This window comes from Astyanax mexicanus, chromosome 7, assembly GCF_023375975.1.
Source record: "Astyanax mexicanus isolate ESR-SI-001 chromosome 7, AstMex3_surface, whole genome shotgun sequence".
Classification (NCBI taxonomy): Eukaryota; Metazoa; Chordata; class Actinopteri; order Characiformes; family Acestrorhamphidae; genus Astyanax; species Astyanax mexicanus.
Genome location: NC_064414.1, coordinates 38,647,446 through 38,663,648, shown reverse-complemented (window position 1 = coordinate 38,663,648; position 16,203 = coordinate 38,647,446). Strand labels below are relative to the sequence as shown.

Genomic DNA, 16,203 nt, shown 5'->3' with positions numbered 1-16,203 from the left:
AATTTAACTGCCCAAAACTGCCTATAAATATATATATATATATATATATATATATATATATATATATATATATATATATATATATATATATATATATATATATATTACATATAATATAAACGACTCATACGAATAATAATAATAACAATATCAATAATAAAAATAAAATATGAAGTTTAAAAAAACGAAGATTTTTAGTTAAGTTTCACTTGTTTTTTTTTTTAAACCTCCAAAGATTTACATGAATATTAAAATATGAACGACTCTCTATCGATCACTATACATGTAATTTATTACTTATGAGTTCTAAAAAAATATTGATAAATAAATAAAAAAAACACGAATTAATTTTTTAAAGATTTTATTTGTTAGTTAAGACTTTATTAAGTTTTTATTTTGAAATTCTCGATTCTTAACTCCCTAACGCGGTACTACCAGAGATAGATAGTTTATGCCGAGACTGCTTAGTTTCTATCGCCCACGTTATGTCAGAAAATTACTGTGAACCGCTAGAGGACCCCGCGAGTGAGTTGGGGTGAACTTAACTAAGAACTTAGAATGAAGTATATTACTAAAAAATAAAGAAAAAAGTAAAGAAAACGTTAGTAAAGAAATATTACCATTTGTCTATAGCAAAAAATGTTTAGATAATAGAGACGCTGGCATTTCTACCACTGTGAGCTGAATGGTAAATATATTTAAAAGCTTTAAAGCCATTTTTTCGGTATTTAAAACATTTTAAATTGTTCCGTGTTGAGAATAATAATACAGTTTTCCGTATTAAAGTGATCAAACGTTTATTAACTATGGTTTTGCTCATTTACTCCATGGAGCCATTCATTTTGGGCTCATTTGTGAGCGCCCTCATGTGGTCTAACAAACTCATGTATGATTGTTATTGTGGATTAAGTGGGTATTCTCCTCTATTGAAGTTCTCTGGTAATACTTCAAAATATCAACCAGGTATTTTAAAACTCCTCACTGACGGCTCGTTCATCTGCTGTGGAGGTGAAGTCTGATCAGGGGTTGACAGTGACCCGCAGGATGGCAGCAATGGGGACCTGGTCCTTCTCTCAGCCCGCTGTAGAGAAAATGCGCTCTATGATTCTAGACGGACAGAACGCCACTGATGTAGTAGAGAGAGCAGCTGCAGGTAACCACCATTAAACCCTCTACATTAAAACTGTGCTTTCACTAGAAAATGAGTTTTAAAACACTTTCTCCTCTAAGCAATGAATAAACAGTTGTGTTATAGATATGTTATACAGCTCTGGAAAAAAAAAAATAAGAGACCACTTCAGTTTCTGAATCATCTCTCTTATTTTGCTATTTATAGGTATATGTTTCAGTAAAATAACCATTATTGTTTTATTCTATAAACTACGGACAACATTTCTTCTAAATTCCAAATAAAAATATTGTCATTTAGAGCATTATTTGCAGAAAATTAGAAATGGATGAAATAACAAAAAAGATGCAGAGCTTTCAGTTCTCAAATAATGCAAATAAAACAAGTTCACAAAAAAGTGTTAAACCAACCAGAATATGTTTTATATTTTAGATTCTTCAAAGTAGCACATCTTGCTTATTTGGCAGCTTTGCACATGTTGGCATTTTCTCAGTCAGCTTTATTTGGTAGAGTCACCTGAAATGGCTTTCAGGTAACAGCTGTGCCTTCTCAGTTGAGTTGATTACTTGGAATTCTTGCCATCTTAATGTTTTTGAGAGCACCAGTTGTAAAGATGTAAAGGTAGAGTTGGTATACAGTAAAGAACAGCCCTATTTGAGTATTCTAATCCATAATATGGCAAGAACTACTCAACTAAGTAAAAAAATAACTTTAAGAAATTAAGGTCAGCCAATCTGAAAAAAGACTATAAAGTCTTTATATTTAAAGTTTTTATATTGGCCTTTTGGAGCCTTATTCTTTATTTTTCTTTTACTTGTTTTATGAAATATAGTGAGAGGTTAAGAAATAGAATAGCAGTAAACAGTAAAGCTTTGTTGAAACTCTATTTACCGGGAGTGTACAATACTTTTTTGCAGATGTTGAGAATGATGTGGAGACGGGTCGTCACATAGTCGGAAGAGGAGGCTTCCCCAACAGCCGGGGGATAGTGGAGTGTGATGCAGCAATAATGGAAGGTGTGCCAGGGAGATTTGGGGCAGTAGCTGCATTGCGAGGGTAAAGGGTGATGTTGATAATGTTATTTTAAACTGTGAAATGGCTTTATGTAATAAAATATCATATTGCAGTATTTAGTGGTACATTAATGGCATTAACTGGTATAGATTATTCAAAGGGTAATAGTTATGTGATTGTAATGCACTATGGAATGCACTATATGATGTGCTAATTGTTTTATTTGTTATACTTTTTTTTAGTTGTATTATAGTAAACCTAAATCTTAATTTTAAATGTTTTATGTTATCAGAGTAGGGCAGCCATGCCGGGTGGCACGAAGAGTAATGGACAGAAGTCCTCACAGTTTGCTAGTTGGTGAAGGAGCTGAAGCGTTTGCACAGGAACAGGGCTTTACCATTGAAACCAACGACAGTATGCTCTCTAGCCATACACTCACTGCATATCAGGTACTCACACTGAGTGTCAGTTTTTTACACATCATTTTATTTCGGTATCACCACACAAACAGTGTAACTTACAGTAACTTTTTGTTAAATTCCATTAAAAGGAATTCCTTGAAAATGGTCAGCATGCTAGTGGTCACGATACTATAGGTAAGCATTAACTTGAGCTAGTGTCTTATCTCTCTCTTTTGAATAAATGTAGAATTGTGAGGTACACAAAGAAAGCAGTTTCAGTCTTTTTACAGTACTCAGGCCAATAGAATGTACATCACTGACATAACACTGCAAATATCATCATTTTTAAAATAACTGTAATACTTACTACCCAATCCTTTTGGGTCTAAATAGTTAGATATCTGTCCAAGGCCTGGTTACTTTATAACTACACTCATTCCTGTCAGAAGTTCAAACAACTTTTGATAGATTATTTCCTGAGTACGCCTAAACTGCAAACTGGATTACAATAGGTTTTACATTCATTTTGATACACAAAACTGAAAGTAGAAAAGAGTTATGATGATATATTAAATCTATAAGAGTCATGTAAGATAAAGGCATTTATCTTGTGTTTTTTTTAATGGCAAGGCCTCATTGCTCTGGATCTTTCAGGAAACATTACTGTTGGTGAGGAAGACTTTCTTTCATTTTGATGTGTTTGTTTCTGCAGTGTAAAGCAACATTATGTAGCATTTTACTAATAAATAGCTTTAAAATCTTACAATGCTCCACTGACATGAAATAAGTAGAAATTTGTCTCCATCATTGCTACTTAGCACATGGCTTAGCACACTGCCAATGGGATATCTAAACAATCTGTAACCCAAATCACATTTGTGTAAAATTTCTGTCATGGTTCTGTATCTCTCAGCGTGTCCAGAAAAATGTGTCCTCTAGTGTTGGCTCAAAGCTCCAGTTACACTGGGAGCCCAGGAGCAAGAAATGCCCATTTTCAGTGCTGCTTTAAATAGGCTGCATTACTCTGTTTGTTTAGAGAGCTTATAATATGAAGTAGGTCATACAAAATAATGATTTGTAAGAATTGTAAAATTATAAATTTTAAGGTTTAATGTAAATGACTTACTTAACATATTTGATGTCAGTAAAGGAAGGGTTCACTAAAGACTGTTAAAATAAATTAGGATTGATCTTAAAATACTTCTTTGTTTAATCCTTTATTTAATGTATTTTCTAATTAAAAATGTACACAAATTGTAAACAGTATCTTTACATGCAAAGAAAACTACATTATATTAACACATTAATAAGCCTATAACACTTTTGATTTGTTATTGCTTACACTACAGGGGTTTCCACATCAGGAGCACCCTTCAAAGCTCCAGGGAGAGTGGGGGACTCTCCACTTCCTGGCAGTGGCCTTTATGCTGACCATACCGTAAGCTCTTTATCATAACCCTGCTATGCTGGTGCACAAACCTGCATTCAGGACAGTTCAGTCTGTTTCAGGACATAATTTCCATTCAGTTTCCTGTAAAGTTTACATAAAATTTCATAACTATTTTAGACTTGAGGAAATGTGTATATAATTCTGCTTCCTGTGTTTTAGGTTGGTGCTGCAGCAGGTTGGTATTTTCTGTTTGTTTCCTTAAAGGAAGAATAACTTTGCTGTTAGTCACTGAAAAGATTTATGTAAAGCCTAAAGTCTTTGGTGAAGCTGTATACAGGCATATGAACTTTATAACATGTTATAAGTGATGTTAGTGACCTGTTGATATTTTGTGGGTGTTATTTCTGTTAGCTACAGGTGATGGGGACAAAATCATGTGCTACTGTCCTAGCTTTCACGTCGTACAGCTAATGAGACAGGTATGTTTATCTGTATTTATTATTAAGTAAAAGTGGGCAATTTGGCCTTAATATAATCATGATATTTCAAGATTTTATTTAGGATATCAATATTTTTTTACAGTATGACAACTACTTGGATTTTAGATCTGTTCTCTTAGTACTTAGTCTTCTCTGTGATTTTTTTTTTAACTTGTCATATACATAAACAGAAATGTACCTTTGTATTGTAGAGACTTTGAGGTCAGTAGTAAATGAATGGTTTTGGCGTTTTGACTTAACAATGAGCAGGGTGTAAAATGCACACAATAGCTGAGGTTTCTGTACAGTTTCCGTTTTTCATTCTTCCTTTCAAGGGCTCATCTCCACAAGAAGCCTGTACTTCTGTCCTCACTGATATAAGAAAGAGAATAGGAAAAGAGAAATGCTTTCAGATCGGCCTTATCGCCCTGAACATGAAGGTATAGTATTGTATGTAGCTCCAGTGTTTTTAGGACATAATGGCTGCATTTTGTTAAACATCTCTATTTCCTGTATTTTGGTATTTACAGCACTATACACCCACAGGCCAAAAATATTGCTCACATATGCTTCATTTCAGATTTCAGATTTACTGTGGGGGTGGACAGGGGCTGAATTTACTAAACAATGTCTCACTGACCACTAAATATAGATTTTATTAGCTCAGTTAATGCCAGATTTATTATGTGTTTCCAGTAAGGAAAAAAACTGTGCTCAGATCTGACTTTCAGTTCCCCACCCACAATTTTAAGGAACTGCCATACTACATTTTTTTTCTTCTGCATATTCCTCTGTATAACATAACCCCTAGTATCTCAGTGCCTGTGTCCCAATTGCATACTGCACACAAATGCTATAAGGTATAGACTATATACTATTCTTGTTAGTAGGTTTGTACACAAAATAGTATTACTCTCTCTGGTAAAAATGATGAAGCTTTGCTATTCTAACATACCTCACTGGAAGTGCTACAGCTAACATTGCACATGCTTTATAATTTAAAAATATTTATATTTTTCTAGTTCTGAATAGATGCTCCATTTCCTTGCATTGCAAGATGCTAATGCTAGTCAAAAGGGGGAGTATGTATCGTGGATATATGAAAGAAAGTGTTTCAAAATTGTTTCTGCAGAAAGACAATATTACACACAGTGACATTCCTATTGAATTGTTACTTAGTCCATCAAAGGGCATACAGACAGTTTGTCAGTGTTTCCAATTGACTTTCATACATTTTATTACATTGTATTCATACATTACTTTTAGCACAACTTGCTTGGCAGATTTCTTTTAGGAATCCTTCTTTCTTGTTTTAGATCATTTGTTCTATTCTTTCAGGGAGAGGTGGGTGCAGCTTCATCAGTGGAATTCCCATACACCTTCTGGAACCAAGGAATGGATTCAGTAGAGAAGCGAGTCATTTCTTATTAAGTGTATTCTGCAAGAATGTATTTTCTCAATAAAAATAACCCTTCTCAGAAATACATTTTTAAGAGGGAAAAGACACTGTTTTTTCAGATTTTTTATTAATTTTCACTTTAAAAAAACATTATTTGTATCTCTAAAACTTTGCTCCACAATATCAAAAAATCAGCAATAATGTTACGACAATATGCTTATTGATCATACAGTTCTAGCATTGCTAGTACTATGTTGTGTTCAGCCAGTATTATATATTTTTTTCTGCACAAGTATTATATATACAGTAAAGTTGGCATGGGCGATATGGCCCTAAAATAATATCACAATATTTTTTGGTATTCTTGATAATATTCTTGCTGATATGACAAAACACTGAATTAAAAAAATATTTCATGAATACACTACTGCAACAAAATGAAAATTTAGTTTTGTTATTGCATACGATATGATATGGCACGCCCCTAACTAAAATATTTTAAAAATATAATAATTTGATCAGATTTGTATCAGAAGTCAATGATCCAGAATGTCATGATACTAAAAATCCACTCCATATATCTCTATATATTTAGAATTAAGGTAAAAATGAATGATACTAGACAGATATAATCTGTCTCTAGTAGATATATAATGGGAAATGAGAACCGTGTGAATTTTCGTTTTCTTTTCTAAAAACTGAAAAAATAGTACCCTGATGTGATAATTAGTGCTGGGTGATATGGAACGATATTTCAGGGTATTATATCGTACACGATATTCAAAAATGTTGGCAATATTATTGTGTACAATACGATACAGCACACCTCTACAGTAAAGTGACTGCTGGGCTGTCATTACTTGAGAGGCTGTCACACAGATCACAGATCATACAACAATGGAATTAGAACAGAATAGTTAGAGATTTGTCAACCTGATTTAGGAATGCCCCTCTCTCTCCCTCACACACTTACACACACACATTATTGATCCGTGATTCATATTCACGCCAGCCTGTGCCACGTTTCACTAATGACGTAATTTTTACCCCTCATGATAGAGGGCAGGATTGCAGCAGTGGCGAGTGAGGCGTCCTAAACTACTGTGAACTCATTATCAACGCCTGGCGCTTTAGGGAAATGTAGTTTTCTGCTGCGCGGCACTGCGTTAGGGCCCATTCAGACAGAGGTCGTATAAAACTACAAATTCCGCGGGATCCGCGCGGCGGTTGCTGACGCAGCCCGCTGAGGAGCCGCTGTTTCCTGGATGAAGATTCAGCCATTTTGGGTTTGAAGCGAGTAGCCTGTGAGTTCGGGGGAGCAGTTAGCCAACTATAGATACTTTGATACCGGCGGAGGAGAGAGTTTGTTGTTTTTACGCTTCATCTACGCGGACAGAAGCGCTATTTAAGAAGGAGCATTACTGCCACGGTGTCAAATCCACGATGAATCCTGAATAGTAAGTGGTTTAATGGGTCGGTAGCTTGTTAGCCGTTAGCCGGCTAGCCGTACTGTGACCAGTTTTTGACAGCTAAACCATTTTAGCTTTAGAGTGCGACGTGTAGTTAGTTAGCAGTTAGCTTGTTAGCAGTCTTGGTTAGCCATTGTTTTAGTATTTGCATTTTACAGTAATCAGTAATCTAGCTTACCAACATATTAAGAGCTAGGTTGGTTTAGCTAACTAACGTTAACTGTGTTGCTAATTTGCGGTGTCTGGACTCCCAGCAGTAGTAACACTCATTAACTGTTGATTTGCTAAGCTAGCTGCGGATGTTCGCTAATAGAGGTGGGTAACCCAGGTCCAGAAAGTAAAGATCCAACCCAGGGTTTTGTACCAAGTGCCTGGGCGGCTCTGCTGCAGCTACAAAACCCTGGGTTGGATTTTTATTTTCTGGACCTGGGTTACCCACCTCTATTAGCTATCTAGCTAACCTAGCTAATATTGCTAGCTATGCTGTGACCAACCGTAACGCGAGTTAACTACAAACCCAGGTAGTTAGCTAACTAGCCAATTTAACTTAACTATCTTAAGTAGGTTACATTAAACGTTTGCGCGTCTTTAACAAAATAACAGTCGCGCTAAATGTTTAGCTCTAGCTAAAAAATGCCAGTTTGTCGGTTTATATTGCATAGCTAGGGCTAGGGTCACTAGTTAGCGAGTAACTAAAGGCTTCAGTTAAGTAAACATGGCTTTTTTAACCATGTAGTTATGATATCATGTTTAAGATAAACACTGGGATTAGGACATTTGACTAACGGTAGTGTTATTTCAGGGCGATAAACACTTCCAAGAAACATATCTAATATAGATAAGCCCTGCTAACTAGGTATGGTAAGTTAATATTTTTCAAACTTCTAAGTTTCGAGATGTATTTAGATAGTTAGCTAACTAGCTGCCTGATCAGTTAGGATAGTAACCTAACTTGGCTATTTTAGATTGGGTGTGTGAGTAAACTAAGATAGGTTAACATGTGAGTAAATTGTTGAGCTAATTAACTAGCTTAGTAAGGAAGTGGGTGAAATAAATGTAGTAAAACGTAGGAGAACAGTAGCGAACTAGCTAACTTCTCAGTTGTCCTTATTATAATTTTATCAGTTTATTTAATGATTTGTATTAATCATTTACTCCATCCGTGTTATCAGATGACAAGTGCATCCGTAGGAATGGAAGCCACCCTTCCTTTTCTCAGCTGTACGATAGTCATGTGTAGGTCACATGCCATATGACATGGCTCTTACAACACCCAGTAAATGCTGAGCAACTGGAAAAACCGTTGCCTTTAGCGCGTTGACTACACTTTACACGTCGAGTAAATGCTTTCAGTGATGACATACAGCTGAAAAGATTTTTATTGTGATTTTTTTCTTTTTTTAACATTTGCTGCATTGCTTTCTACATGTTCTTTTGACAAAGCAAATGTGGCTATCAGACTTTGCTCAGTTATCTTAAATAGAAATTAAGATTACACAAAGTATTAAACATGTTAAGTGCTTAAACAAGTTATTGTTACCTAAAAATATGGATAATAATATAAGAAAAATAAAAGTTAAAGTTGCCCCTGCTTATTTGAATAATATTTAGTTAGGCTGCACATAATACTGTACCAAAATGATTAGTGCTAATGGTGATTTTAAAAATGTTTCTGTTGTGCCAAAAGATGAACATTAGTTGCAGCAACAATTTAATATAAAGTAAGACAGCAGGGTTGCCAAAAATGTTTACTAAAATATAGTGTGTGTATGCAATATTTACAATGAACTTAACCATGTTTTTATGTTGTTAAATGTGGGAAAGCTGAGAATAAGTTCGCCTGCTCACAGGCAGATTTTAGTCTGCTTATTTGACCAGAACTTCCCCACACAGCAGTGGTTATTGTCAGCTGTCATCAGCCTAACAGGGAGAGTATGACTTAAATTAATTATGGTAAGAGATGGAAAGAAAGCACAGAGTTGCTCAGCTGAACCAATGAACCAGACCAAGACCACTGCCAGAGGCAACTTTTCTTTTTACTTTTTCTTCTTAGAACAGCAAACATCCCACACCCAAAGGACCCAAAGGTTTTTACTGCTGCCCCACCATATAAGCCTGTTTGTCCAAAGCTTAAAGATCTAAAAGGTTCAGTCACTGATAGTATAACACTCCTGGAGTTTTCGTTAAACAGTGTTTTACTAGTAATTAATATGCTTTCATTTGTCGGCTATGAATGCTAAAATGTGATTCAGTAATTTATTTCCATGCTTCGAAGTTATCTCAATGGTAATTCAGTTTATCTTTATGGTAATGTTTTTGTGTATTAATATGCACAATAGCATCTCTTGCTGAAAGTTAGAATGGGTTGCATCTTTTTTTTAGTCATGAAAGTAAACTGTGTCTGGGTTGCTCTAAATTATAGAATTGTACTTATTTGTTTAAAGAAACTTTTTGAATCTGCTGTAGAACAAACATATAGTCATTGTTACCGTTGTTTACCTCTTTCCATAATATGAAAAGTACAGTTAGTCTTTGCATCATAGGAAAATGATAATTGGACTGACATAAATGGTCTTGGTATATTGACTTGGACTCCTGTGAGGCTACTACTTAGATTAAACAATACGTTTTGTTCTGAGTGAGAACATACTCAAAACCATTGTATCAGCAATATTGCAGAAATGAAATAGAATTTACAGGAAACTGAAAGCCACTAATTCCTCTGATACAAATATTTTGCTAAAACGTGTTAGTTTGTTATAATTCAATGTGAAAGCTCATGGTTAAATAGAAATTCACATGATGCAAGTAGATAAAATGAACTTAAAGCATTAGGGAAGCACTAGGTTGGTTCAATTTAATTAAATTTATATTAGTAAAAAATACTTTGCTGTTAATTAATTGCATAGAAACAGTTATGCTTGTGATCTCGTGTTAATTTGTGAAAGCAGGAGTGCTTTTGTTCCGACGTCTCAAAATCCTGGTCAGATACAGAACGGCCTGCTTCTGCTTTTCATAATACAGAGGTAGACACGCAAATTCCCCTCAGTCTGTGGAAAACCACAATGGTTGGGAGCAGGCCAGGCCTTCCACATCACAAACGTAAATACAGCACTAAATTTTAACATGAAAGAGAAGAAATCTTATTTACTTGTTTATTTTCTCTTTGGCTTACAAAGTTGTTTTTTGCTTCATCAAATCAAATCAAGTATAATCTTTAGCCTTAAAATAGCCACACTAGGAAGGTTCAGAGGCTAGAGCACATCAAGCCAAAATTTCCCTTGGAGGAATGCTTAATCTACTTACTCAAATTTCCCTAACTTCAAGCTCCACGAGCACAGAATGTGGACATGCCTTATGAACAGCCATTGTAGTCTCTCCTCTATGTAGGCTGAACCAGTGACTGTCTCATTCATGATTAAGTAATGCCAGACATGCTCTGTCCTATATTTATTCTCAAAGTTGACCTATTTCACATGTAGGAAACTATAGTGCCCTGATTTTAGTCCATTGATAAATAATATGGGCAGTGGTTGATGCACAATTAAAAATAAATAGGCTTTCTGTCACTTCTGTCGAATAGTTTTGGATCTAAACTAAATTCCGTCAAGAAAAATGGTAATGCTGAGAAAATCTAAAAATATTTAATATTGCCACTGTCAAACAAAAGCCATGTATTAATGACAGTGTGAAACGGGCAGTTGTTCTTTACCCTATCTTAAAATATCATGGTGAGTGGCCCAATTGAAATATTCCAAAATGACTAAAATATTTTACTAACTTCCGTTGAAAACTAAATATTTCTCTTTTTTCCAAAGTTGCAATAATTTTTTTTTGAATGACAATAAAATATGCTAATCCTGTGTGACTGATTTTGACTATTAATCTATGCAATAAATAGGATATTTTATGTATGTCTTTACAGTTTTATCTCTTATGGAACAAATTGGATGCATTGCAAGGGTTCTGATTCGACAATGCCAGAACAGCACATCTGTTTAAAAGCGTCTGTTTAAATACACGCAAATAACAAAACAGCAATATTGAGGGCTGCAAAAATTTGCGACATCATGTTGATTTATCATACCATAAGTTGGTAACCAAATTATCATGACAGGCCTACTTGGCCTACTTTTTATAATGCAGTTATAGTAATATAATATGTTTAAAATATGTCCAGCATATATTCTGTTACCCAAATAAAATTGCATATATTTAGTATTTTGTGTTTTTTTTTTTGTTTGTTTTTTTTTACACTTGTTTTCATACGCACTAAAAGTCTGAAAAGAAAATGTTCCAACCTTTTTGTAATTACACAAAATACACGCAGTGTTTAATCACAGAAAGCATACCTGCTGTTTCTGTTGTGGCTGTTCAGGCTCTCTCTCGCTGTGGACAACCTGACCATAATGACCTTCTTCTGTTATTGGATCTGAAATGTGCCCCCTTACTCTAATGAGGTTATATTAACAAGTCAGCTTGATACCACCCGTCTTTATAAAGCCTAACCCCTTCTTGTAGACATTTAAACTGTGAATAGCCTCTATTAATAGCTTTTTTCACGACTTACCAGAGAACAAATAATGATCTACTAGAAGCAATTTGTAACCTGTGCGTTTGCACAACACCTTCCTTAAAAATTAGGTTATGTGAGCTGAGTGTACACTCTCAGACAAAAACAATAGAAAACTATCACTTGAGTTGTTCCTTTAGAGGTTCATGTCTTCAGTACCATTAGTCAGGGTACATATTTGTACAATAATTTCCTTATCTCTTAAGAAATACAGTTGTACCTTAAGGATCATGTTGTATCATTGAAGGTTCAGTGTAGCATACAGATCTCAAGGTTATTGTTTGATTTTTGTTTCTTTTTTTTTCTCTTCAGTGACTATTTATTCAAGCTGCTCTTGATCGGTGACTCTGGTGTTGGAAAGTCTTGCCTTCTCCTCCGATTTGCAGTAAGTGTTGTTTATATTTAGGGACTGCAGGTGAGATTTATTTCAAATGAGGTGTGAGAATGCTTAAAAACAGCTCCTCTATACTTTAAAACTTGTTCCCATAATCTTTTTACATCTTGGGTTTGTCTGGAGGACTGCTTCATATTTACTTCCAGATTTATTTATAGGTTGAACCAGATGTGAGCTCTAGAAGGCTGATTCCCTGAAATTTGCCCTTGACCCATTTATAATGTTTTTTTTTCTTCTTTTTCAGGATGACACATACACAGAAAGCTACATTAGCACTATTGGTGTGGACTTCAAAATAAGAACTATAGAGTTAGATGGGAAAACCATCAAACTTCAAATCGTAAGTCTCCTTCAGTTCTATTTTTCTTGTGATTAGAAGTACATCTATGTTAAAACACTGTTAACATTTGGGATAATTTTTCTTGATGATTTTCATCTTGGTACCTGTGTAAAATGTTGATCATTTGTAAGTTCTTTTGATTAGATTTTTAACGGATTCAAATAATTCATGTTCTATAAATAAAAAATTCAGTGTAGATGGTGCTCTGGGTAAACTGCACATGCATAACAAATAATAAAGCAAGTAATAAAAAAAGGCATTTTATATTTCAAGCAATGTTGACCCAACATTGTGTAAATGCCTGTATGTGTATAAATATGTAAATTTGCTAATAGATATGATCCTTACACTACACTATATTTTATTTTGTTTTCTTATTGTACTAAGTATATACCCACTTAATGACTTCAGTTTCCTTCAGGTTTATTTTTAGTAGCTATTTTCGTAGCACAGTAACAGCATGCTGTGACAAAAAAAGTATTTTTACACTCCTCACTTTTTGAAAATTAACCTCAACACAATGCACAATAAGGTGAAAACAACACTCTACCACATTATGTTCTTGCTTCAAGCTAAAGAATTGAAGCTCAGGTGTTAAATATTTTGCTGGTTTTCCAAGCTGGTTTTGAAGATTAAAATTGACTGTTTTGTCCCCTCTAAGAGGGCTCCAGCTGTCCCTGTCAGTTTGCCTTATGACAAGAGTGAATTTGGTTGACTGTTCTGTTTGTTCTCTATAGTGGGACACAGCAGGACAAGAGAGATTCCGCACAATCACGTCGAGCTACTACAGAGGAGCACACGGCATTATCGTAGTCTACGATGTTACAGACCAGGTGAGTCTGCTTGTATTTAGCAGATTTGTGAAGTCTTGCCATGTTTATGATGCAAGTACCAGGTGTGCTCTTTGTGTTCTGCTCTCTTCATATCGTTTTATTCCCCCAGGAGTCCTTCAATAATGTTAAACAGTGGCTACAGGAAATCGACCGCTATGCCAGTGAAAATGTTAACAAGTTATTGGTGGGAAACAAGTGTGACTTAACAACAAAAAAAGTGGTGGACTACACAACGGCAAAGGTAACAATTATTTTCCTGCCATTTTCTCTTTCTTTGTTTGACAGTTGCCTGTGTTGGAAACTGTAATTATGCATATTTTAAAATATTGTGCCCTCCTCCGTTTTTCTACACTCATTTTATCAGCATGTTGTAGTTCTTTGTAGTCAGACTTTTTTTTCCCTTGTTCTTTAAAAAAGTCAGGATTTCACAGGGCAACCGTAAAGCAGGTATTATTTGTTTTGGGTCATTCTCATCTGACATGATGGTAGTTTTTAGTGAGTTTTTAAACAACTCAGGATCACGTCTGGCATTAGAAGAACCCACCAAATCAAAAATATCTAGCCAGAAGTTTCCTATGACCAGTGATGAAGGACTAGAGAATGAGCAACAAAACTGTTGCAGCAATAGATTTAGACCTTCTGTCTTTAACTTTGCATCTACAAGGTGGACTAGCTAGGTATGAGTGTTTAATAGAGAGGACAGTGTTTAAAAACTGCAGCAGCACTGCTGTCTGATCCACTCATATTAGTGCCCAGAATATGGAGAAAAACTGATGGACTACAGTTTGACATTATAAAACTACATAGTGCTCCTGTGTGATCAGTGGAGCTGCTAAAATGCACAGTGGGTGTAGGAACAATGAGGTGGTCATAATATTCTGATGACTGTAATAATGTTCGATCGTAGTACGTTTTACAGATTCTCTATTGTATGTTGTAACTGTGAAAGTGCTAAAAGAGTCATTGTTTTCTGCAGGAATTTGCTGACTCCCTTGGCATCCCTTTCTTGGAAACTAGCGCTAAGAATGCCACCAATGTGGAACAAGCCTTCATGACTATGGCTGCTGAGATCAAGAAGAGAATGGGTCCTGGAGCAACAGCTGGAGGCACGGAGAAGTCCAACGTGAAGATCCAGAGCACTCCAGTGAAGCCTGCCTCCGGAGGCTGCTGCTGAGGCCACCTCTCGCTTCTTTCCAAAGCCCTGGCCCCCAGAATCACAAGGAACAAGCCCCAATAAAACCAGAGAAAGACAGGTAGACCACTTTCAGAGAGACAAGAGTGAGATTGAGAGACAGGAAACGACTTAAGTTGCCTAAATTGTACTGTATGTAGCCGCACTACCAGAAAACATAGAAGAATCTGCCACCGTTCCGGCCCCTCCTCCTTCACAAGTTAAAGTAAAATGCTAAAAGGTCAGATTTTTGGTAATGGTCTGGGGCTGCTTTGAACCACCCCCCTCCCCACCCCCAAAACGAGAGATTTCATTTTCACACAACTGTGTGTCTGTGTGCAGGTTTCTAAGAAATATATGTGTATTTATCTCACTGCATTCCTACTGCAGGTCTACTGTGGTCAAAACTCAATGACTCTTCTTTTTTCTGTCCTTTTTATTTCTTCTTTCTGTGATTATTTTACTGTTTATATTGGCATGTGTAGGTTTTTGTCCCCTTTACAGGTGTTTTGCCAATCTGCGTTTCAACCAACTGCACAAGCGTGGCTGTCCAATGTCAAAAAGTCTAGTGAGATATATGTACATATACATTATGTATATATATGTAAGATCTGAATTGCCAGTTCTGTAGAATTGAATACATTATTGAAGTAGTTTTACTTTTGAATCTTTTGCATTTAATTTGTGGCTGCAGACTATTGTAATTTTGTTGCGCTACATGTAACATTTAACAAACGAGTAAAATAAATATTGTACCACCAGACTGTACAATATCAGATACGTCTGCAATTCTTGGTAGAACTTGTAGAGACCATGTATGTGTTTTTGATTATTTATTCAACATTCATATGGAAACGTATTGTTCCAGTAATCTAAAAATCAATTTCAAATTAGCCATTACCTGTGGAATATCTTGCAAGTGGAACAACTGCATATAAAACACTATGTTCTCTTTTTCATAATAAAGGCAACTGAATTCTGCTTTGAATGAATGAACTTGTTAATGCTATCACATGTAGTTTATGGTGTTGCCTCATGCCTAGTGTAATTTATCTAACTCACTAGGTCCTGACCCTTACACCACATGTTGCATAACTGTTTTTTAAACATGTGCTTTGTTTCCTCTTAGTAACATGAACAAAGTACGTTGTGATGCTCTTCAGTAGATACACCTTATTAAAAACGCAACAACATACAGTTATTGGCAGGCCTGTCACAATAACTAATTTTGTCTGGATGATATATTGTATAATAAATAATTACAATAAACAATATTATTCTCATGTTAAGACCCATGTGTGGCACAGGTAAAATAATAGTAAAATAGTATAATAATGCATTTACATTCTTCTAGAATGCAGTCAGTTTTAGAATGAATATTGAGACCTTTCAGATATTGAAATTGTAAAGTTAATGTGTTTAAAAAAAATAAAACATTAGTAAAATGAGAATGGTATTTTTAAGCAAAGTCAACTTACTGAAGTTCACATTTATGGCTCCTTTTGCTTAAAAGATAATAATGAACAATACTGGTGTAAGCAAAACTTATTAAGGCCATTCTCATATATTGTATGATAAGTCAATAATGTAATTATCATGGCAGGCCTAGTT

The 16,203-nt window shown here is 35.2% G+C and overlaps 2 protein-coding genes across 3 annotated transcripts; both read left to right on the top strand.

The window, feature by feature from the left end:
- The first annotated feature begins 931 nt into the window (after positions 1–931).
- Positions 932–5,899, top strand: zgc:153169 (N(4)-(beta-N-acetylglucosaminyl)-L-asparaginase). 2 transcript variants are annotated; one of them, XM_049481065.1, is made up of 10 exons: positions 932–1,153; positions 2,047–2,185; positions 2,436–2,592; positions 2,694–2,739; positions 3,175–3,213; positions 3,894–3,982; positions 4,154–4,169; positions 4,352–4,413; positions 4,749–4,853; positions 5,752–5,899. In XM_049481065.1, exons 1-10 carry the CDS (start codon positions 1,045–1,047, stop codon positions 5,842–5,844), a joined length of 855 nt encoding a protein of 284 aa, XP_049337022.1. In that variant the 5' UTR covers positions 932–1,044; the 3' UTR covers positions 5,845–5,899. The 2 variants fall into 2 exon arrangements, with proteins under 2 accessions (XP_049337022.1, XP_049337021.1); XM_049481064.1 differs by having other exon boundaries at positions 4,346–4,413.
- A 1,178-nt stretch (positions 5,900–7,077) lies between these two features.
- On the top strand, positions 7,078–15,580 carry rab1ab (RAB1A, member RAS oncogene family b). Its single transcript, XM_007248563.4, has 6 exons — positions 7,078–7,269; positions 12,167–12,239; positions 12,493–12,588; positions 13,326–13,421; positions 13,531–13,662; positions 14,398–15,580. The coding sequence occupies exons 1-6, from the start codon at positions 7,256–7,258 to the stop codon at positions 14,593–14,595; spliced, it is 609 nt and encodes a 202-aa protein (XP_007248625.1). The 5' UTR covers positions 7,078–7,255; the 3' UTR covers positions 14,596–15,580.
- The last annotated feature ends 623 nt before the right edge of the window (positions 15,581–16,203 follow it).